Here is a 23,749-nt window from a genome sequence, read left to right on the forward strand (position 1 = left end):
CATATTCCCAGATGTAATATGCCAGGCTCTCCACTTGTAACAGGGAAAAAGGAAGGGCCACTCAGACAAATTACAAAGCAACAGCAAACTGTATACCCACCTCCTCCATCACCTCAACATACATATGCACCTAAACAGTATTTTAAAAGGGAATGATTATGCAGAATGGGAGGAAATAACACGACAGAAGGAAAAAGGAGCAATTTATCATTATCAGCATAGGTTTTGTTCAGGTAGATGTACTGGAAGAGAGCCAGCAAACATGAGCCAGAAAGAAATTACAGCCAAGACACCAGTCTGGAAAGCAAGGGATCAGGAACACAAAATATGCCATAGCAAGCAACTGCTATCCAGTTTATACAGCCACAGTGACAAACTACTCCTGAAACCCAGAATGGATATTACCTCCTGGCAGAATGGACATTAACTCCACCTGGCAGCACTGTGGTCCCAATGCAGGTGCATTAGTGTAGCTGGGCTTTGAAGTGTATAACTGCTGCACAATTAGGTCTGTCTGTGTTAAGTCAACTTTAGCTTTATTAGAAATTCACTTGCATTAGTTAACTCGAGTTGTTAGGCCTTTTTACACGTGTTCAGGTATCAGCCACAGTAAAGCCAACTGAGAGAGGACATGGTTTTCCTTAGTGTTTTGCACAAGGATAAAATCTTCTGCCAAAGAAAATAAGTGTTTCGGTGATATTTGCAAGGCCTACCTTGCCCAAACCAGGAGTGTCTTTCACTTTGCTGACTGCCCTCAACAAACATGGTGGTGCAGGGGGTGGGGAAGTCTGAAGGATACTGCTGAAGCAGGTAGAGAAGAGAGGAGATTCAGGAACAGATGATGCAGAAGGCCTGTGCTTCTTCTTTTTGGAAGAAAGGTTCAATTTCTGAGCAGCTCTGTGGGAAAAATGACAATAGTAAGCTAAAACAACCTCAAACATCAACAAGAATAAATGAAAGTATTTATCAGGTTACTGTTTATGTAGGCTCTCAGTTTTGCCCTCATTGATCCCAATAGTTTCATAATTCTTGTTCTTCCCTCATTAGTACTATTTTAATGCCAATGACCACAAAGTTGCTCCAAATTTAAAGTCTGCACTAAGTAGGGTCACAATCAGGCCTCTGTCACTATCTTACCTGTTGAAACAATTCAGCCTGCAAGAAAGCTCCAAACCCAAACCAATGAGCTATATGACAATTTCTGTTTTAGAATTACAAAAGGTTCACACAGAATTGTGTCTCATGCATAAGTCTGATTAGGAAATGAACACTATTAGTAATAAATTAGTAATAAATGCTCAGGTGAATCTGCTGAGGTGTAAGAAGCCTTGCACTAACTGTTCAAAATTTTTATCACCTCTTAAAACATAAGCCAGTCTAAAAACTGAACAAATGGTGACCAGTGAAAATATTGCTGTTTGTGATGAGATGGAGACAATCATACAAACTCCAGCTGCATTAACCACTAAGCAGGGGAAACAGTGAAGACTGTTTTTAATGGTACAGTATTCTCAGATAAGAATGCTGAAGTTTGTATAGACTTTGATTGAAAAGCTAAGCTTTCCTGGAACTGAAACATTCAGTAGTTTTGTTTTGCAAAATGTTTTATTTTGAGAGATAATGCAACATTCAAGTCTTTGTTGCAGCTGGTTTGTTCCAACACTTGTGCATCCTGCACTGCCCAGGTGTAACATCAATATTAATCATGTTGTGCCATGGTTTCCCTTTTGCAAAACAGAGCACTTTAAACAGAGCAGGTCAGGGGGAGAACCAACTCAAAGGAGAGATGGATAGAACAATTTTGTTTGCTTCGGCAGACAAATTGGGACTTAATATATATATAAAAGCAGTCTGTGCTGACAGTAGCTCTCCTTACTTTGCTGAAGTGTGTCACTCAAGACCAATAATTCAAAATCCTCCTAAGTTTTAAGAAGCTTTAGCTCCATTACACTGCTATCAGTTTATATTATCCAAGTCAAAACTTACAAAAGTAATTACATCATTTTACCCAAAGGAGTCAGGGGAGACTGAATATATACACATTTCAATATGCCAGTAACTGGTGTTTGTATCAGGTGTCTCAGACACATGGACAAATGACTGCTTGGCATGACGTTGCCATATTGCAGCTGGTCGCAAGCACACTGTGTGCACCACCAGTGTGTGTTCTTTTAGCCTATGGCAAGTGCAAAGCGCTTCCAGATAAATTCATTTCTAATAAAAGAAAAACACTAGGAGATTTTAACTGACCTGACACAGAATTAGAACTCAGAAGTTTCTGTACCACCTCCCTGTCCTTTCTCTTCATGCTGACCTGAAGACTGCAGTTCATAACCTGTCCCTCTCATTTAAGGATACACTTTCTTTTTCATAGAAAATGTACCCAAAATGTGTTGGTCAAAACCATTTTTCCTTTTCCTTGCAACATCTCCATGGTTTGAGAGGATTCAATTATTTCAGCTTCCACACTGTCCATTGCTAATACTTCTATGAAGTTGTCCATGCTGAATCAAGATATTCTGTACATCTTATTTTCACTATAAAATTATTTCAAGAGAAATCTTGTACTCTACTTGAAGCAACTGAAAATGTAAATGTTGGTCAAACATACTGAAAGCTTTACCCCTTTAGTCAAGTGCATTAGTCCAGTCTGAAATATAAGCACTAGCTCCATCCACTATGGTCATCCATCTGGTCTCACCGACTCATGCCCTGGTGAAAGTGTATTTCCTAAGAGCTGTTTCCTGAATTGACTGACAGAGCCATTATCCCTCTTGCCACTAAATGCTCCTCCAGAATTTGCCGTTCTTTTTACAAAGCTGACAGTGTAATACAAACCACTTCCTGACCCAACCAAGCACATACCAACATTTTCTGAAAAAAAAAAAAACACTGTTGGAGGTACCTGGCCTTTTCAAAATCTTGGAACTACATTCTAGTTTGACAGTTATAACCTTTGAGATTGCATTCAAATGGAATAACCTGCATTTTCCTTATATTTTTGGCCTGTGACTGGAAAAATGTTTGAAAAACAACGAACTATTTCTCACAACTTCATGGGCCTCTCTTTTTTTCCCCAATGAGAGGAAATCAACACATGGCAGGCTAGAAAATAATTTACAAGCCCTATCAGACTTGACTGAATTTTGAAGGGGATCAAAAAGGCAGTAGGCATCAGGTAATTCTCAGAGCATTTAATTGGGAAGAGAAGGCTAGTTTAACCACATGTAGGCTGCAATATGATACAAATACACAGAGTGTGGCTTTCTTGTGAGCACATTTGCGTGAGCAAAATCCTTCAGCCTGAGTGGCTAGCATTGCTCCAAACACAACTGGTCATGCCAGCTGGTACTGATTTGGCCCTGTGATCTAGCACAGGAGGTTACAAATTCTCATATTTTACTTTTCCAGGCAAGTCAGAGGCCTGGCTCTCCCATGCAGACTCTCTGGACCACCAGGCTTCTCAGGCAAGGCACGAGGCTGGACCCTGGGAGACGTGAGGACGGTGCAGCTCACAGCCTGCACAGCTCCGCCAGCAGCTGTTTAGGCTCTGCTCTTTGTACAGGAGCCAGCTATTTTATTTTTTTCATTTAATATCTAGTATAATAGGGCTCTGATTTCCACTTGAGACTCTGCCTACTGCTGCAGTAATGGTGATGGCAGTGATGGCAGCATGGCTTTTTGTGCTGACAATAAGCTGATCATACTCCAGGTTGTATTAGCTCCCATTTGAGCCAAGTGATATCAGCTATGGAATATGCAGGGGTGTGCAGGGGGCTCCAGTGCATTGTAAACCACTTCCCCACTGTGTGTGGTATGGCTGTGGTAGGGATTGCATCCACAGAGACTCACAAGGAATTTGATCCAAATTCAATTTTCGAAGGGTATAATTTAAATTGCATTAGACCACTGTGTGAACATACTTATTCACAACAGAACTGTCTTTAATGTCATTTTACTGAATTACCTTCCAAAATAATGCATATTTAATCCAGTTTAGCTAATATACTTTGGATTAACGCCTTCAGATAATTTGGACTATTTCTTTCCTGAGAGTCCCGATGCAAACAAGCAGCTGGAGACTTTTTGAAGGCTTACAAGATTTCTGGCAGAGCAAATAATCACAAGATCAAGAGCTGAAATTGCAGGGGGGACATTAGAAAGCTGATTAAAGTTCAATCCAAATAAAACTAATACATTGCCCTGGCAGGAAAGGGAAACTGCTTTGAAAGTCCACCTGATCCATAGCAAAGACTGAGATCATTTCTTGAAAGGACATTCTCTACTTTTTGTTTTTTAAAATACAAGTTTAATAATTTATATCTTTCGGCAGTCAGAACTGTTTTCACACCCCACCAGAAACGGTGATATATTTTTTCACCTTAAAACTTCCCCAGCAGGCTGGGATTTTCAAACACATTGAATGTAGAAGTAACTTCCCTACCCTGGAAGACAATTCAAGACTGATAGGAACTTTCTGAAAGCTGAAGATGCTCCATGTGACTTACTGAAGAAATGGAAGTAAACCATCTTAGAGCTAATACTGAGATGCAGGGGGGAAAGCATGCTCTTTGGAAACATGATTAGAGAGATGAATGAACATAAATGGATTAAATAATCCATTTTTAACACAGAACAAAGGCACATCTCGGAGTGGTGCAAAGAACTCTGCTAAGTTATTCATACTACTTATAAGCAATACAAGAATGAAGTTGCTTAAACTCTAGGCAAAATAAAAGGCATTGTGGAAAGCTCTGTAAATATCTTGCTTAGAGAAGTCATTGGGGTGATTTCTTACAGTACAACATATGTAAGGAAACTCTGTGGAAAGAATAGTTTGAAAATTCATGGCTTCTAAATTAATGCTAATAAAATTCAAGGGACACTTGTTTAGCTTGATAAAAGAAAATGTTTTTTTCAGCAACACATCATGCAAGGCAAAGTTAAAACTTTAGGACTGTCAAAGTAGAGGTCAGTAGGCCCACTAAGTTCATTAGATTTAGAAGGAGGTGGAGCATTAAGCAGATACTTAAAATACTATTCACATTTTTGTCAGCAAAGTTCATTGATAAGTAACACTGACTGACACACTCCTCCATCAGTGACATCTGAAGAGATTTCCTTAGGTGAGTATCTCTGTATAATTATTCCTTACTGGATGTTCATACTACACTAAGATGCATCCAGTACTTATCACCCTTGGAAATAGAATTCCAGATCATAGACGATATTGAGCTGGCATATCAGTTTCTGTGTCAAAATAGGAAGTGAAATTTCATTTTCATATCATATTTTCCACAGAGAAAATTACTCACAAGCTATGGATACTAAACAGTCATGTATTAACTAACTTTATTGTAAATATTTACAATTTTAATTCAAACTAAAAAACTATTTTTCTTCCGTATTTGGAGGCACAATTCCATCTTATAGTAAAACTATTCTTGGCTGGGTGCACCATTCAAGGAGTAAGGTATGAACTTTATCTCTGCAAGGGATGGCTTACCAGAGGATGTGATGGTTAGACAAGCCCAAAGTATGTTAATGACCTTCCATGGCAATTAAAACGCTACCTTTACTTACCCAAAACTGTCTTGCCTGCTGTATTTTAATGTATGTTGGAAAATAGATGGAAGTTTAGTTTGGAAATCAGTCTTCAGAGCAAACTCTCTAAGCATATTTGTGCAGGTATATCATCAGCTATAAAATAGACCTGTGTATCTGTGATCAGCAGTGTTTGTTACCCAGCATGAAACATTTGTATCCTATGGTCTCAGGTTGAGCACATATAGTGAAAGACACCATTATCCAGCCACACCCTCAAAACAAGAGCTGTACTGATGTTCTTCTTTTCTTTCTTTTTTTTTTTTTTTTAACCCCAGACATAATTTCTCCCGTAGAACAAAGCAGAAGTTTTAGACTGTCACCTACAAAGTAAAATGTAATCTGTGTAGTATTTTAGTTAACTGACTGCGCTGGTTTCAGCTGGAGTAGAGTTCATTTTCTTCCCAGTGGCTAGTGTGGAGCTGTGTTTTGGGTTTGTACTGAACGCAGTGAAGATAATATAGAGATGTTTTTGTTATTGCTGAGCAGGGCATACACAGAGCCAAGGCCCTTGCTGCTTCTCCTACAGCCACACTGGTGAGGAGGCTGGGAGTGCATGGGAGGCTGGGAGGGGACACAGCTGGGACAGGTGACCCAAACTGACCAAAAGGATATTCCAGACCAAATGGCATCATGCTCAGAATATAAAGTGGGGGGAAGAAGGAGGAAGGGGTGGAATGTTTGGAATGTTGGTGTTTGTCTTCCCAAGTCACCATTATGTGTGATGGGGCCCTGCTCTCCTGGAGACAGCCAAACACCTGCCTGCTCATGGGAAGTACTGAATTAACACCTTGTTTTGCTTTGCTGGTGTGCATGGCTTTTGCTTTCCCTGAAACTGTCTTTATCTCAACCCACGAGTTTTCTCGCTTTCACCCTTCCCATTCCCTTCCCACTCCCACTGGTGGGGGAGAGAGAGAGCAGCTGCCTGGGCTTGGCTGCTGGTTGGGGTTGAACCATGACACTGGCAGAATGTCAAACAAAGGAATACTGGAATCCTGCCACTAGTTTTGATTATTTCCAACTCAAATGTTTGCCAACATGGTTTCCAAGTGTATTTTCTGCTTTGGGTAAACATGTTTATATGAAATTTCCTAGAAAAGTCCTCGTGGTAGCTGGAAGTTAAAAAACAATGGGATACTGCAAATTTACAACCATGCAGGTTCTTTCTCTGTGAGAAAAGCCAGTCTTGATTTTCTGTCACACAAGGTCACTCAATAGTGTTTCATCCAGGATCTTTCATTACTAAATTATGTCACCTACATGCTGCCCATACAAACTGGACAGAGTGCACTGAATGGGATGTTCACATTTCTGACTGTAGGGCTCTAACCTACCTTCTCCGAATTTTCAGCAAAATTGATTCGATTTCTTCCATTCACCCGCATAGGTGATGCATGCTCAGTAAGGCCACATCACAGCCAGGCTGACCTGAGTGCTACCACCAAAAAGGGAGACACCACACCTGCCAGTGCCCTGTGTACATACTTCCTTTCCCTCTCTTGCTTCTTCCTCACATTTATTTTGGCTTGTCTGCTACTGCTTTGACCTCCTAAATGGGCTTGTTCCAAGGGTGTTCTAAATCATACTTATTTGACATGGCTAATATGCCTGAATTCTATGGCAAGGTCTTTCCCAGCCTTAAAATCTGAGGCATGTGGTATGAACTGTGGTTTCATATGAATCTCACATTTCTATCTGGAGGGCAACAAATTGGCCAGGAGCCATGGCTTCCTCTGTGCCATGCCCTCCCTTGCATCTTCTAAAGCAAAGAGAAGAAAGATGCTTTAGAGGATGTTTAACCCACAAGCTAACAGCTTGCTCTGCCACCCCTCCACCATCTGCTGCAAACCAGGGGTACCACCTGGGAAGCTTGTTCAAGAAGCAAGAACAGCCTCCAAGAGCTTTTCCTCATACCTCTACATGGAACAGTTTTTTCTCACCCAGAGTGAAAGCAAAAAGACAAAGTGATAAATCTTGCAGCTGTCTTGCCATGTCCCTTCTCAGTCCTCATTCCCTGCCTTCCAATAGGAAGCTACAAGCTATAAACAAGAATCAGGACAAACTGTATTCCACTTCAAATCTCGGGGTGGCCAAACCCAGGGCTGTGGTGTTGCAGCCTAGTAAGATATGTAAGGAATGAAATAAAAATCCTCAGAGGAACACTTTCAGGATTTGTAGTTCCAGTAAGATTCTTAGTATTTGTGTTTAATTATTTTACAATGCCTTTAAAATCTGGAGATAATTTGAGCTTTCTGCTTATTCTGTAGAAGGTATAATAAACATCTCTCCAAAGCCCAGTAAACACTTGCCCCTTATTGTTCTCTTTATTTTTATGCATGCATTCAATTTCATAGCAACAGTAAAGCTGTCCCAGGCTCTAATCTTTCATATCTTGGGTGGTAGTTCAGACATTTTGGCCACAGTGCCTTAGTGACTGTCCTCTCCCCAGGAACTGTACTGTAACTGTCAAGAAACTCCTTATTTTTAATTTAATTAATTATAAAAAGTCAAAATAGATCTTCAAACTTTATTCTGGATAAGTCTTATAAAAGCAGAGGCACACAGGCAAACTCAGTGAAATTAACATCACAGACATGCTCTTATACTAGCTTCAAATTTGAGTAAATTCTTTGGCAACAGAGCTGCTCCTAGATTGCAGCAAAACGAAGATGAGGAGTATGCTTTCAGACCAAGAGCTTAAGGAGAAGCTCAAAGTTCTACACAACTATACTGTGGGACAGAGGACTCATATTCTAACAGCTGTTATTTGAGGGAAACTCCCAGTTTTAGAGAAGGATAGGACAAGATCTGAAACAAACCCCTTCTCATGTCATCACTGTTTGATTCACAAAGTTCTCTTCTGCAGGCAGCACTGTATTCCAGCAGAGATCTTTTTCTCTAACCTGTAAGTTCCTGGAAAACTCTGATTTGGTGACAGATGTCTTTCTGCCTTTGGCAACAGGATTATTCATTAGCACTCATGCATAAAGTTAATGTTGGCAAAAAAAGAAGCAACTCAAACGAACCACCACATTTGAAATTTCTACAAGAGGTCATACCCTTGTCCTTCAATGGTACCCATCAAGAAAACTACATATTGACTCAATATCTTGATACATTTAGCTAAAGAAATATAATTTCTGATTTCTTTCCTTTCTTTTTCTCCTCCTTCTCTTCTTAATATGGTTCCTAAATTTCAGGCATTACTGACCAAGGTAGTGGTCACACACACTACAAAAATGACCAGATTCACCTTTTCTGCTGTTATTGACTGCAGACACACATAATCAACCTGCATTTTTAGAGAAAAAGAGTGATTTTGGTAACAAGCAGAAGAACCCAACCATGTGGAAAATGTTCAGCAATCAAACAAAGAAGAGAAATCACTAGTCAATTTTTTTAAAGAGTGGGTAAAGGTTGTTTCTACTATTAATCTAGCTTGTTTTTCTCTACAAAAAAATGGTTTTATAAAAAATGGTAGTCAGACAGATGACAGTGCTCACAACATTATCCTTTCCTTGGAAAGCTCTGAGGATCAATTGGATATGTGTCACTGCGTGCTTAATGCATGAAGCAAGCTGACCAATTATACTTGGATAAAATAAAATAAGATGTTTATCACTAGTTGAATATAGGAAGAAAAACAGATATATTTACTATAACTCAAATTAATTTAAATGTAAGAACTTATCAGTTACCACCATGGTTACTTGGCAACCCATTTTCAAACCAGAGTAGACTTTAATTCAGTCACACAGAGCTGAGGGCAAGGACTCTAGTATCTTCCAAGGAAAGGACAGAAACAGGCTCCATCCAGTTCAGCCTTTGGGTGTTAAGACATATTGCCCATTTATACTGAGGATTTATTTTGCAAGGCACCAGCATTTCCACTAAGTGGAAGGAGATGTGCACTGTTTTATCTTTGTAGTGTTATTGTGTAAAACAAGAAATATACACAGATGTTACACTTGTTAACTGTAAAATAATAAAGGTATAGATCTACAGTTACACTGCCTTCTTGTGAAAGTTCCCCAAGGAATAGCTGGCAGATTTTCCCTATGTCTGAGATAACACAGGAAATGCCAAACCATTGGACTGGACTCCTGGTTAGTCAGCCCCTCGCTGACTCTCCTCATGAGCAGTTGTGACAGCTCAAAAACGTGACTAACAGAAGCTTTGCAATGAGGGGCCCACAAACCACTGGCCATTTAATAACAGTCCTTAAAATCACATAAAGAAAATTCTTTAGCTGTAAGTTTTATGGAGCTTATACGATTACAGTTATTCTATTACCTTGAATGCTAAAGCCTGACCACATACTGTGCAGAAAGCTATTCTGCTTCATATCTGTCCCATTCAGCAAAAACCTCTCATAACACCAGGAGAAAATGCAGCCAGCACACAGATTCACAGTCCATTTTGTCATTGTTTAACTTTCCGGTTGGCAGAACCATAAAAAGGTTAAAAGGCAGGTATGTTTTACAGGGGGTTTTGCCTCATCAATATTTTTGAGGTCAGCACATTTAAAATAACACCAGCATACAAATGGTAAACTATTCTGACAATGCAGATGCACTGAAATTCAACACACTTAAGCCCAGCTCTGACAAGCCATCTCCTGTCATAGTAAAAAATATTTCCTCTGAGAGTTCCTGTTAGTTTTGCCTTGGACTTATTTAAGTCACCACCAGGAGATGGTGATAATTCTTTGATACACATTGTTTTCAGCTACTGGAGACTACCACTGTTACTATAAATAACATGCTATGGTCCAAGTCTGAGGTCTTCCTCTTAGCAGACTGCACACACCCTAAAATCAGTCCAGTCCCAACAGCTGATACACAAAGCAGACAAAACAAAGGAAGAAATTTTATGATCCCACCTTCCTAGAGACAGGCTGAAGCTCAAAGAAATTTATGAATGGTGGGACCTAATAAATTCATCTATATTTTCTCAGCAGATTGACACAAATAGTTATGGTGATTTTGAAGATGCCTAATAGCATCCCCTCCAGTACCTACAAGAAGGGTACCAAGATGACAGACTTGTGCTCCATACCAGGATATGGAATGAGAACAAGAGCTAGTGGGCATATGTTGAAGCAAGAGGAGTTTGGACAGGGTATAAGGAAAAGCTTTTTCACCCTGAAGGCATCCAAGCAATGCTGTGCAGTTTTTGTGCTTGGGCAAGTTTAGCCCCAAATGGATAAAAGCCTGGGCAACATGTCCGACCTCAGAGCTGAGCCTGCTTTGAGCATGAAGTTGGATTAGAAACATCTTGATGTCCCTTCCAGCATCTACAATCCAATGATGCTATGAAAGAAATGTCAATGTAAATCTGAAAGCAATAAAATATCATGTTGTATTTTTTCTTTCAAAATGTACTTTCTCTGAAAATTTTCAACAGAATCACTTGGTGTCAGTCTCAGAAATTTATGAAATTCAAAATTAAATCTTTAATTTTCAGTATATTAATTTAAATATAACTGGAGGAATGTCAAACTACAGTTTCAAACTGAAAATAGTAATAGCTACTTCTTTTCTGCAAGATTTTTATGAAAACACATTAAATTTTTTTTTAATTGTTTACTTTCTGGTAGCATATTAGCTAATCAGCACATGCTGATGAATTTAGTTTCATTTGAATGAAATTATTTGAATGAAATCCACATTTCTTGCTGAGAAAAAAGAATGACACGAATTTCACCCAGGTCACCTTCAATGTTTTATGATAAAACCTCTCTCTATCTACTGAAGTCTCAGGCAGTAATTCTACACAACACTAAATGTCCTCATATCCTACCACTTTCAGGGGAAGTCCCATGCGCCCAGCCTCTTGAAGGAATGCTCAGCATTCTGCTGGCTTGGACCCCACCTCCTTTGGGAGCTGACCTTAATATTTAACCTACTTTAATCATGCTGCAGAATGATTATGAAAAATTATGAAACTGGAAAACACTATTAGTGTTGGCAATTTCTGATATTTTTAAAACAAACCTTTTGTTCTTTTTTTTTTCTATTTCCAGTAAAGTGAAATTTAAAAAAACCCCATGAAATTAAATACACCACACAGAGTAGTAAGGCGTTGCCAGAAAGAATTGAACTGTACAAATGTGCAGCCCAGGCACCAAAAAGCAGAATTTATGACATGTAAAGTCTTTAATCTGCAGCTTTTTGCTCATTACCTGTTCAGATTTCAGTGAAAGCCAATTAATTTTCAGTTCTGAGGGCACTTCTCAGATAGTTGCACAAACCACTATACTGAACAAGTTTGTTTCTTAGCAAAAGCAAATTTTTGAAAATACCTCCAGAAGTGGGAAAATAAGTTATTTGCAATGGCTCAAAATTTTAAGCAAAAATGTTTCTCTAAACTCAACCTGTCTCATATAAAGAGGGCAGGAAAACACATTTGCTGTTTGATTTTACTTGGATCTCAATCTCTTTCGTGATTTGTTGATAGAACCTATATTTGCTGTTCCACATGAATAAAGTGCCAGTAACTCCTGTTCAATATTGCTGAAATACAGCTGAGAGTCAGGGGTGCAGGGGGGAGGGATATTAGAGGAATTAGCAAGGGTCTTGTCTGCTCTTCTGTAACACCAAAGGCACTGCAGTCTCTGAGTCTCCTGGGTCCACAGTAGATATTACAAATACAAGGGGTAATATTACCCAGAAAAACCTTTTGCCTCTTAAAATGCACATGGCCCCCTCTAAGAATAAGACAAAAACTGTATTTCTTGCTGTATTTCTTTTATACCAGAGGACAGGAGAAGGAGAGCACTTTCTGTGTACAGTGAGTATACTTTGCTTTCCAGAGCAGATGATAACAAAGAGATTCATCTGTTCCTTTTGCCCTACTACAGCCACCTGCAGCAAGGCTCAAGCAGGTCAGATGCTGCCTCACCCTATGTTTGCAGAAAGAGAAGTCATTATTTTCCATTCTGGAAATTTGATCACACTCACACATTCGGTATATTGGTCATTTTAAATAACCTAAACTGGCCAGAAAATAGAACTCAGAATTTAGTTTCCAACATCACAAGATTCTGCCCTCACTTGAAATGCTTTTATCAGATTTAAACAACAGAGGATGGAAACCTTATTGACGGGGTAATATAGTTAAAATTAAGCTGACCAACTGATCTGCTGTGTCTGAGGTTGCCTCTTTGTATTAAAGAACTCCTCAGCTCCTTCACAATAAAACATATTCCTGTTGAAGCTTCTGAACAAAATGAAAGTTTCATTCTATCTGGAAGATACTGATCCATTTGGGACTAATTCAAGCTTCCTAGATTTATCAGTTTAGGCCTCCTGAGCTCATAACAAACCTGTGCAGTACTCTGAGGAGCCTCAAGCAGACTCTCCCTTCACGCTCCCATCCCAATTCTTCTGTGACCTAGTACCCAGCAAATGTAGCTCGCAATCAGCCCTCTCTAAAAGGCTTTTTGCAGATATCCATATATCATAGCCCTTTGATTTCTGACAACCAAAAAATTCCCCCTGCACCCTCTCACTAAGCCACAGAGTTTTATACCAGTCCTTTGGCTCTAACAGGACCCATTAGACTCACAGTAATGAGTGGGGCTCTCCACAGCTTTGTACACAGCCATATGGGAGGCCATGCTCCCCAAAATTAAGTTATTTTTAGTAAATCTTCTGTTTTATGCACTTGCAATATCACCAAAAACTGTGGGCATCACTGAAGTAGCCTCAGTCAAGTAGTCATTCAAGAATCAATGTTACAACTGAGAAGACTGACAAATATTGGGGGGCAAGAGGGGTTTAAAGTACTTTAGCTTGAAGTAGCTGATAACACAACCTTTTTACACCACAAAGCATACTAAATTTCTAAATATAAACTTTATTCTTCTCCCTGATATGTAAAGCCACAGTCACACACTGTGTGTCCCCAATGCAAAAACACTGCAAAGCTGATATAGACGGACAAGCCACATAAATATATTTTTTTTACCCCTGTTTAAACATAAATTATCCCACTGTCATTTCAACAGTATGGTTACAGCAAATAGCCTTCTTAGTGTGAAAGTCTTTATCCTGGTCAGATTATTCCTAAACAGCATGGAGAATAAGGAAATAAAACATGAAGTACTACCTAATGACAAATTTGCAATTACTCAAGAATGGCTCTACTGATACAATGATTTTGGCAAGAAGAAATATGCCCCATAACAAAAATTGTTGCTTTGTATATAGATGAACACACACATGCAATACAGCCAAGTTCACTTTCCCCTGCACAGATCAACATCCACACCAGTCCTGCATGCACAGACCAAAGACAAAAAGAAAAAGAAGAAAAGCACAGGACAGGGAATCCATTTGGGCCCTTGTTAGTGTAAGCAAACACCATCACACTGCTTCACACTGCTTCACACCTGAGCTGGGACAGCACAACTCTGCACCAGACAAAGCAACTGGCCACAGATCTCTCCCTTTCAGTCATCAATATCACTGACTTCCTTTTTCCCTCATTTTATTATGTTCTCTGGTAGCTATTTTCCATCTGTCATGTTACCTGTTTTTCTTTTTGCCTGGTTACTGCCACATCAATTCATTTAAACAGGTACTATCAGAAACACAGCAGGCAGATGAAATGCATTCAGCTCGTCACCAACAGTCCAATGCTCCCCCAGGGGTGATGTTACAGTCTTTATTCTATGATTAGCTCCTGCCCACTGCACCAACTTAGACTTTCATTTGCTATTCTGTTCCCCCAGCTAGAGAGCATTTATCCTCCTCCTCTTTGGATTTATTTTCTGTTCTAAATACCTATCTCTGAAAATGCAGATACGGAAGGAAGACCCATGGACTATGTGACACAATTAGTACCAGGAGAAACAGTGTATCTGTGGGCCTTTTTGCATGGTTAGATTTCACACATCTCACACTGCAAGGAGGCACACTCTGATCATTAAATTCAAATCAATAATGTAAGGGGCAGTTTCAACGACCCTCCGGAGATATGACTGTGCTCCAAAGCTCACTGAGGCCAATCTTGGGTCACTTGTTTCTGAATGTATGATAAATTTTCTCTGGAAGTTCAATTTTACAAGGAGCCAGGCATCTCCTGTGGTATGTGGTGCATGCCTTTACCTCCTACTGAGACTAATGGGACCTTAAGGGGCTGGACAAATTTCAGGAACAGGTATTTTCTGAATTATAAAAGCAATTCCTGTCTGTGGACCTAATCCAATACCATGATGTATGCCCTGTATTGCTGCTGAAAGAAAAAGAAGCGCGAAATATTCATTCTCTTGAAGAAGGAGATTACAGAAAACCTGAAAGTTAGAACACGAGGCAACCAGCTCATGCGTGGAGCTCATCAATACAACTGTTAGGAGGCTCCCAGGAAAGCTGGCTGGTGGGGCAGCCAGCCAAACTGGGGTTACCACGATGTGTGTTAGGAGGGCAAGGCATGATTATACTATCATTATTTACCAAGCAAGATAGAGAATTTTTTCAAGCATGACTGAATTGCATCTGCCCTTGAACACCTGGCAGGGAGTAAAACTGTCTCGCAAGCAGAGAGAGGTTTGCTGCCTTTGCTGCAGATAAACTCACTATCATGAGAACTCCAAAGAGCAAGGCATTTAGTAATTAAAGGAGTATAAATATAGGGCATGTGACCATGCCGTTTCCCTTTCTCTATCTGATGTCACAGGAAAGCATGGAATGACAAAAACAAAGCTTGTTTTCATGTTCTTTTCTACCAAGACTAAATAAGATTATAGCAGAAGCAGACAGACAGTCACACTGGCAACAATGTGGTATTGTGAAGCTGGTTGGGGGGAGGAAATGAAAAAAGCACCAACTCAAAAAGTCTTTCAGCAGTCTATTTTAAGGAGGCATCTTATATAACAGGAAGCAAGCACAGTTATTCTGGATTCTTGAACACCGTCTGTCACATCGCCATGAGCAAAGGAAGTATAAAGAAATATGTGAGACCATTTGAAGACTGTTAGTTTTAATTAGTCTGCAATAATGCTGGTTATATAAATCCTTGCAGGTTGAATTAGAGAAAGAAAATACCATCGAGATAAAGCCTACATAATATCTAAATCATTCCAAAGCTAAGGGGAAAAGACATCTTTTTTTTTTTTTTTTTTTTTTTTCAAATGGGAAGATTTTCATCTTTCATGACCATTTCATTATGTCATCTAAAGCATGGGAGAGAGAAGGCACTGAGAAACATTGTTTTGGGTGCTGGTGATATAAATCCTTGCAGGTTGAATTAGAGAAAGAAAATACCATTGAGATAAAGCCTACATAATATCTAAATCATTCCAAAGCTAAGGGGAAAAGACATCTTTTTTTTTTTTTTTTTTTTTTTGCAAATGGCAAGCTCAGACGTGAGGGTGGCGATCAGTGTGTGGTATTTCCAGGCACTAACCACTAACACTGCTCTGAATTCTTCGGGGCAGGAATACACACTCTCAAGGAGGCAAGGTACAGGTGGCTGTTCCTTGGCAAAGGAGCACTTTTCTGTCCAAAAGCTACCAAGTGAAGCATCAGCTGCCCACATATAATTTAGCAGGAACACTAGAAGGGTCCCTCAAGGTTGTGGTAAACCAGCTGGCTCATTAGCCACTACTCCAGCCTAGTCTGCAAGTGCTACTGTGGTGCCCAGAGCTACTGGTGCTGAGAGCTAACACAACTCCTCTACCTTTTCTCCCTACAAGAACAGCCACATAACACAGGGCAGGATGGAATACTCCATTTCTTAGGTTTCTAGCATAGGGATTAGAATTTGGCTAATAGCTTTGGTCATAGACAGTGTTCAGGATGAAAGGATGTACTAGAATTTTAAAACCAGTGAAACATTTCAGTGTCTTAAAACCACACATACTTTCTTTTTTTTTTAAGCTTTAGCATAGATGGAAAGAGAAATAAAATTGTCTGTATCCAGTTGAAAAGAATGCTGTGTCTAATTCAAACCGGAATTTTGATAGTTTCATTTCTAAACCAAAAAACAATGGTTCACATAGCTTTTCTTTACTAACCTGATAAGAGTTAAAGGAGAAATTGTGTGGACACTACCCAGACTTGTGGAGCTTTACCCCATCCAACCACTGTCTGCTGCTCCCAAGGCTGTGCAGGTGTACAGATCAGAAATAGCCCATATCCAGAAAAGCAATGCCACATACACACTTTGCAAACCTCAAGAAAAGAAAACATAGTTTAGGCATTAAGATGTAACTGTGCATAAAACATCTGGGGAAAATTTTCAGGAAATCTAAGTTAGCTTTGCTCCAAATACTTCTGACTGATTTCACAGCAGCTGGTTTATGGAGAGTTTGAAATTTGTCCCACTCTTTATCCCAATTAGATACAAAACCAAAAGCTTCCTAATCCACAAATGACTGCTAAAATAGCAGATGAAAAGAGGAAAGGATGAAAATTAGGTCAGCTAATAAAAATACAAATAATATTGAAACTTGCAATAACTGAATATTACTAAATGTTGATATAATGCTTTACCAGTTTTTATCCATTTAGTTCTTGGTATGCTGACTCAAAAAGAGAAAGACCCATTTAGGCACGTCTTATGCATGTAATATCAAGCCCTCCCTTCGTGAAACAGCATCTGTGTATCTCAATGTTAGGAACTTTTCATAGTGACTGATGTCTAAACCAAGGAAACATATTGTTTTGATTATACTTTTCAAAATATTGAAACTTATAAAAGAAGCAAAGAAGGTAATAAAACTCCTCCACTTCCCCATCCAAATTACTATAATCACATTAATTATATTGCCTTCCATTCCGTCATTACCTTTACCACATTATGGTTAGAAAATCAAATGCAAGAAACTTTTCTTTGTGTCTGACAATAAAACATTTTGCTCAGATGTTCCTAGTTAGAGCTGTAGTTTCCGTCACAGAAGTACAACAGTAGGGAGGTGAAGCCAGAAAGCCATGAAGTTCCCCAAATCCACAGAGAGGGTACAAAGCCAGAAGGAATGGCAGAATTACAGTTCCCTGGGCAAACACTACTACTGCCTAACAGACTGCATCTGAGAAGGTGTCTCGACTGAATTTCACAGTAACTTCCCACCCCACAGGGTACCTGCTCTAGCAATACTTTTCTCATTTATAGGAGGTTTTGAAGAGCACGTTACAAACTTCTCCCTGCAGCTTTCTGACTGCATCTGTTTCTTTCGTCTGCGCTATCCAATGTGCAGGAGTGGCTGCGAAAGAGCAAAACACACAGCATGTGTGTAACTGGGAGAGGCAGAGAGAGATGCAAACACCTGCTGGGACTCCATTTAACCAGTAACCCAAGAATTCCCTTGCAGAGGGCTGAAGAGGTTAAGCCTTTACCCCTGTTTCTCCATACAAACATGCACAGAATGTAATTTTTACCTCTGCAATGCAGTGAGTTGAATATAATTTACTTAGCAAAGTACACACAAACATAAATAGACATAGCACATATCTCTCTTGTATAGATGCAAACCTCGTCTGTTGGAACAGCTGAAGGAAAAGGCATGTTCAATTACTTCAGTGCAAAAGCCAAGGCTCACATGTAACAGCCAAGATGATCTGTAGTTCCCTCTGCTGCCCTGCTGGTCATGGTTTGTCATATTGGGAGAGCAAGCACACCCCCAAGGGCTGTCCTTTTATCCTACCAGTGATCCAATTTACAACACTGACCCACGAAGAGTTACATTGGCAAAACACCCAGAAGGAAAGGGAAGGGCGGTCAGTAAACTGTGGCATGAAATCAAGATGTAGCCAGAAGCATGGAGAGGAGTGATTCCCTTTGCCTCTCTCTTTTTCTGTGCCACCATGGTCCTTTCTTTGATCTTCCTTCCAGCTGTTGCCATAACATGGTTTTCAATTTCATTTCTCTAACTGCAGTTTGATTTAAGCATGTTTGCAAAAACTCTTCTGAGATTTTAGAATCACTGTTGCATGTCTCCTTACTCAAATAACAATGGAGCCTGTTCCTGAGGTCCTGAGGCCTGATTTTTCATTACCTTGCAAACTCATTACTTGTTTACACCTGCATAAAGTTCAGATGTTTGAACATTATAAACTCAGGTGGCCTCAATATAAATGTTTGCACAAGAGGCAGAATGTCAGAGCAAGCGAAGCATGCCCTCCTGGCAGCAAAGAGACATCCTGAGCAACACTGCACCATCTCCCTACAGCTGGAAGAAGCTCCAGTGATGGCATTTGCATAAGCTCCCAGTAGTACCATGTTCATACAGCACACACAGAAAGCACACTGCAGTCTGCTCCAAAGAAAGGCATTGCCAGAGGCAGCACCGGCACAAAGGGGATGTGACTGAAAGCAGTGTCAGGAATATGTCACTACGGGACAGTGGGGAACCCAAAGGCTCCTCAGATACAGCTGTGCCTTAGACAGGCAGAACTGTCTCAAGGACTTGATGCTGTTTACAGTTTCTCTGAGGCTCCCTTCTTTTCCAGGTAAAAAAAAAAGTTTATCAATACAGCAGGGTCTGTTCAAAGCAAAAATATGAAGACCTAATTAACAATAAAAAAAAGATATTATCGTATATATTATTAGGTGTGCAAGGTGCTGGTGGTGCTGAAGACTCCTACTATGTTTTTTTAAGATCAAATAAGATAAATAAAAATTTTAAAAATTAAATTAAAAATAAAAATAAACCCCACCACTAAAATATTCCTCAGCTTTTCCCTATACTTTTACATAAACTCATACCTTTCTGTGGAATAAACTGATATAAACTGGTTTTATAAAAACTTCTAAAGGTTATCACTGTCTTTAGCAAAACCAGACTGAGACTACATAGGATAATTCATGCTGGAAGGCTAGTCTCTAGTACATCCCCCTGCTCAAACCAGGGCCTTGTGGCTTCATCTTGTTCTCTCTCCCACACTGGAGACCATCTGAGCTGGACACAGTGCCTAGACAGAGCACAACAAGTGCTGAGCCAAGACAGAAAGTCACATCCCTTGAGCCGTAGCTCTGCTCCTGCCAGTCCAGCCCAGGATGCTGCTGCTGTCCCTCGCTACCAGGCACGCTGCAGGCAGGGGCCACTTGTTGCCCAGCAGGACCCCAGGTTCTCCCCAGCACAGCTGCTCCCCAGGCACAAGGGCAGCTGCATCTATACAGGTATATATGCCAATATACCTTGGAATTTAAACTGATTCCTCAGAGAAAAATACTCCTACAGATCAGGGAAGAAAAACAGGTCCACAGCTGTGTTATTCCTTCAGAGAGCATAAGGGTGGTGGACCCCTAGACCTTCTCTATTCCCTCACACTAAGATTAAGATTGCTCCAGTTGTGTGTGTGGTATTTTTACAGCCAAGTGTTTAATACAGGGAAAAGTCAGGCTCCCGCATTTCTTGAGGATGATTATTCCAGGGGGTAATAACTGAACTCTCGTTCAGGAAATTGTTCCCAATATTGAGATTAAATTCTTCTTTGTCTAATTTCCTCCATTTACTTATAGCTACAACTCATCCTTTACGCTAAATAATTCTTCTCTCTCTCTTTGTGGGAGTTCCATCCCTCAGACATTTGTGGGCTGTTCTATCCCTTAGGCCATATTAGTCACCACTTAGCCAAACTATACTCATTTAGTCTTTTATTAGGACTTGTTAATTATTCTTAATCCCCTCCTCTGAACTCCCTCATTTCCCAATCTCTCTCACAACACTGTAGCCAGTATTCCCCATGCTCCTGCATCGTAACACTGTAGAGAGGAACTCTCCTCTCCTCATCGCAGCATTCCCAGAAATACAGAATACAGTTTAACTCTTGCTTACTGCATCTCTTCATCCCTGTCTTCTTCAGTGTTATTGCTTCCCAATGCCAAATCTGCCTTCCCTTACCCACACAGCTAGCCCAGCTGGAGCAAAGCCCACAAATAGGATTAAGAGTTGGCTTTCACTTCCATCTCAAAATGTGTTCACTTCTCTTAAATACTTTTTTTTTAAATTCATTGCTCTCTCAAGGTTTAGTACAATGTTCACTGCTGCAATAATGAAAGGGCCCAGTTTTGAATGGTTGTTTGCATAGTTTCAGTAGTATCTAAAGCTACTGGAGGTTAAGCGTCTAAATACCTAAAATGTGGCTTAAATACTACTAACAACATATTGTGCTCAAGCAAATATGCTTGAGAATTCAGAGACTGACATTTAGGGATGAATTTTCTTTCCAAGAATGGTATTTTCAGTGCTGCATAGTTGAGTTCCAATAACAAGGTAGGTATAATTATGTCTCATTACTGCCCTAATTATTTTTAGAATTTCAATGATTCTGTCACCATGGGTTCTTTCCAGTAAGTTTTGGGCTGAAAAAAACTCCTGACTTTTAAAAAATATCAGCAGTGCCCTGATGCAAATAATGCCCTTAATAATTGGCTAGTATTTAATAAAAATACTGATTCTGAGTATTCAGTGAGGCACTGCCTCACCAAAATAATGGGAATTCACTGCTGGTATCAGTGGCTTTGGCTTACACCACTAAAGGCCTGAAATGCTAAGGAGATGACACTGAATCACACTGACACAAAAGATGGATATAGAGGCAAGGATTGGGGAGCAGATACAGCAAGTATTTATAGGGTACATCTTTCCTCCCGCAGAATTAATCCTTCTCAGTGGCTACAGCATACATTGAGAGTAAGAACAAATTCTTATCCTTTTCTCCACCCATTGTGAATGGGATGTTTTGTAGCTTTGGAGATGTAGAGGAGGCAGGGAATGTGAACTGACTTCTTCCCTTTACCTTTGTGTGAAGACAAAGGCTCATCCTACCCCATTTCTCCCACAGCCTCAGCACACACCTACATAAATGAAGCTCAGTCAGAAACCTCTACAACATAAGCAGCAAGAGAAGGCAAACCACAAGCATGACAAGATGAGAGATGATGACATAAATACTCATCTGCTGAGCAGCCCTGGTGGTTAATAGAAAACATTTATCAGAAAAACAACTTCCACTCTTAGAGAGCAGCTTTGGCTCAGTATAGGAACTGTATCTTGTGCACAGGTGTCCATAGCTACTAAAATAACAGTCTCTGACTAGGATGACATGATGAAACACTACCTAAAGATATTTACTGGATCCAAATTTAACTGACAGGTCAATATATCTTTTACCAGGTGCTATGCTTCTGAATGGTGATAAAGCTCAGAGGAGCCTTGATTACATCAGTGAGGAACTTTGTTTTCCAACGACACTCTAAACGTTCTCATAAGTATTTAAATAGTGGGTCAAAAGATCAAAAAAATAACACTAGCAGGAACCTGACTGTCCTGACCATTTATATTACGATGTCCAAATGTCAGTGACATATCCTAAGCCTGTGCTCACTGCCACTAACCTCTGACTTGCCTTCAGATTCTTGTCACATTTTATCTTTCGTGTACTAGTGTCTGTCTCTAAACAAATCTCCTACGGCTTTTTTAGAGCCTACCTTCCATGTCTACAAAGTTTATATCCAATTTGATTTGTCTATAAGTATGATGTGGTAAACTTTAATGCAGAACTGATTTATCCAGCAATTGTTCTATTGCAATTCACTAAGTTGCAGAAGTCCTTTTAAAAAAGGGTCTGGGCTTTGTTATCATTAAAAAAAAAAAAAAGGGCTTTTTCCAAAAGATTTCCATTAAGATTTTTGTACTCTCTGGAGTTCAGAGCTCTTTTTTTTCACCATTTCTATCAAAATTTTGGTAAATTTGTTTGCTGAAAATCTATTGACTATTGAACTAGACTACTAAATAAAGATGGTTAGACCTTAAGAAACAGGAAGAAAGGTAGTTTGATGCTGTTTACAGCTTAACATGTTCTCTGCAGTTGAAGTACTATCATGACAAACTTTGGTACTAAGGTACTAAACTTGGCACTAAATCCAGACTGATGAAGAAATGCCATTCCAACCCAGATGAGGACTTGCATGACAATATTTCCTTCATTTCTGCAGGTTATTTCTTCCCCTGCCCTTGTCTTTTAGGGAACCAACAGTGTGCAGCTGGTCTTGGCCAGGAAGACACAGTACCCCACATGACTGGCCAAGCTGATGATGCACAGATTGCTGCTTGAACCAGATTCAAATGAGCGATGCAGTGCTCTACTAGAAGTCAGAAGATGTGTTTATGCCTGGCCCCCACAGAATTTGTTGCATCTCCTCAGAAGCTACAAGCTGCTCATTATAAAGAGGACAGTGAACTAAACAAGTGTGAACTTGATCCAGAAGTTATTTCTGTTCTGCAACAACTGCTGCTTAACTCACCAACTCTCTGCCACTCGATGACATGCCAGCATACATCCTGTCTTGCGGAAACTCTTGACCTTTTGATTCCACTTTGGCTCTGCCTACTGCAGTGATGCGTCCTTTGCTTCTTTAGCTGAACCAGTTTTTGCTTCACACAAGCATAGCTCTGATTTGGCAGGCATGACCACAGCATATCTAGCAAGTCATGGCAGTGCTGTAACAGTGTGACCACCCCAGGGCTCCTCAGACATGCTGTCCTAAATCACAGTCCACAGCAGACATAGGACATTTTGCATTGTGTGTGGGTATGGACAGCATCTCATGTTCCCCAGCCAAGCCACTTAAAAGCTAACACTTATGGATCTTGAAGACCTTTTAGTGAAAGAGGCTGCTTTATTCTTTCTGCTCAATAATATGACCAGGATGCAAACAGGAAAAGTACAGGGCTAGGAAGATATCAGCCAGAACTACCATGGGGAGCCTATAAAAGCCTTTGTGGCAAGAAAGGCATTCAATGGCATGAACATGATCCATGAATAATTAGATTAAAACTTTCTGCTGACAGCCCCCATGGAAAATAAAAGAAGGGAAAAGAAAGAAAAACACAGAACTGTATTCAAAGGAAATTAGGAAAACAAACAAAATGCAACCTAAGGCAGTGCAAGATATCTAATTGTCACTCAAAAAACAATGCCTCTATTCCATCTTTCTTCTTTCTTAATTGGCAGGATCTGAGGAAAATTATTATAATAATCTAAACTCATTTGCATTCTGAAAACACTATAGGAAAAGAAAGCAATCTTACAATGAGTAATGTAGTAGCAATCAGTGGAGACACTGTTTCGAGGCAACTATTCTAACTACAATCTGTGGAGAACAGGATTTAAGAGTTCTTCATTAAAATTGATAT

The 23,749-nt window shown here is 39.9% G+C and overlaps 1 protein-coding gene across 1 annotated transcript in view; it reads right to left on the reverse strand.

Moving 5' to 3' along the window:
• The window catches only part of KIF26B (kinesin family member 26B), a 198,857-nt gene that overhangs the window by 107,740 nt on the left and 67,368 nt on the right, over positions 1–23,749 (reverse strand). The window contains exon 8 of the mRNA XM_017739909.1: positions 714–897. Within this exon, the coding sequence (XP_017595398.1) occupies positions 714–897 (184 nt within the window). The remainder of the gene's footprint in view (positions 1–713; positions 898–23,749) is intronic.

The sequence above is a fragment of the Corvus brachyrhynchos genome, unplaced genomic scaffold, assembly GCF_000691975.1.
Source record: "Corvus brachyrhynchos isolate BGI_N302 unplaced genomic scaffold, ASM69197v1 scaffold31, whole genome shotgun sequence".
In the NCBI taxonomy this organism is placed as follows: Eukaryota; Metazoa; Chordata; class Aves; order Passeriformes; family Corvidae; genus Corvus; species Corvus brachyrhynchos.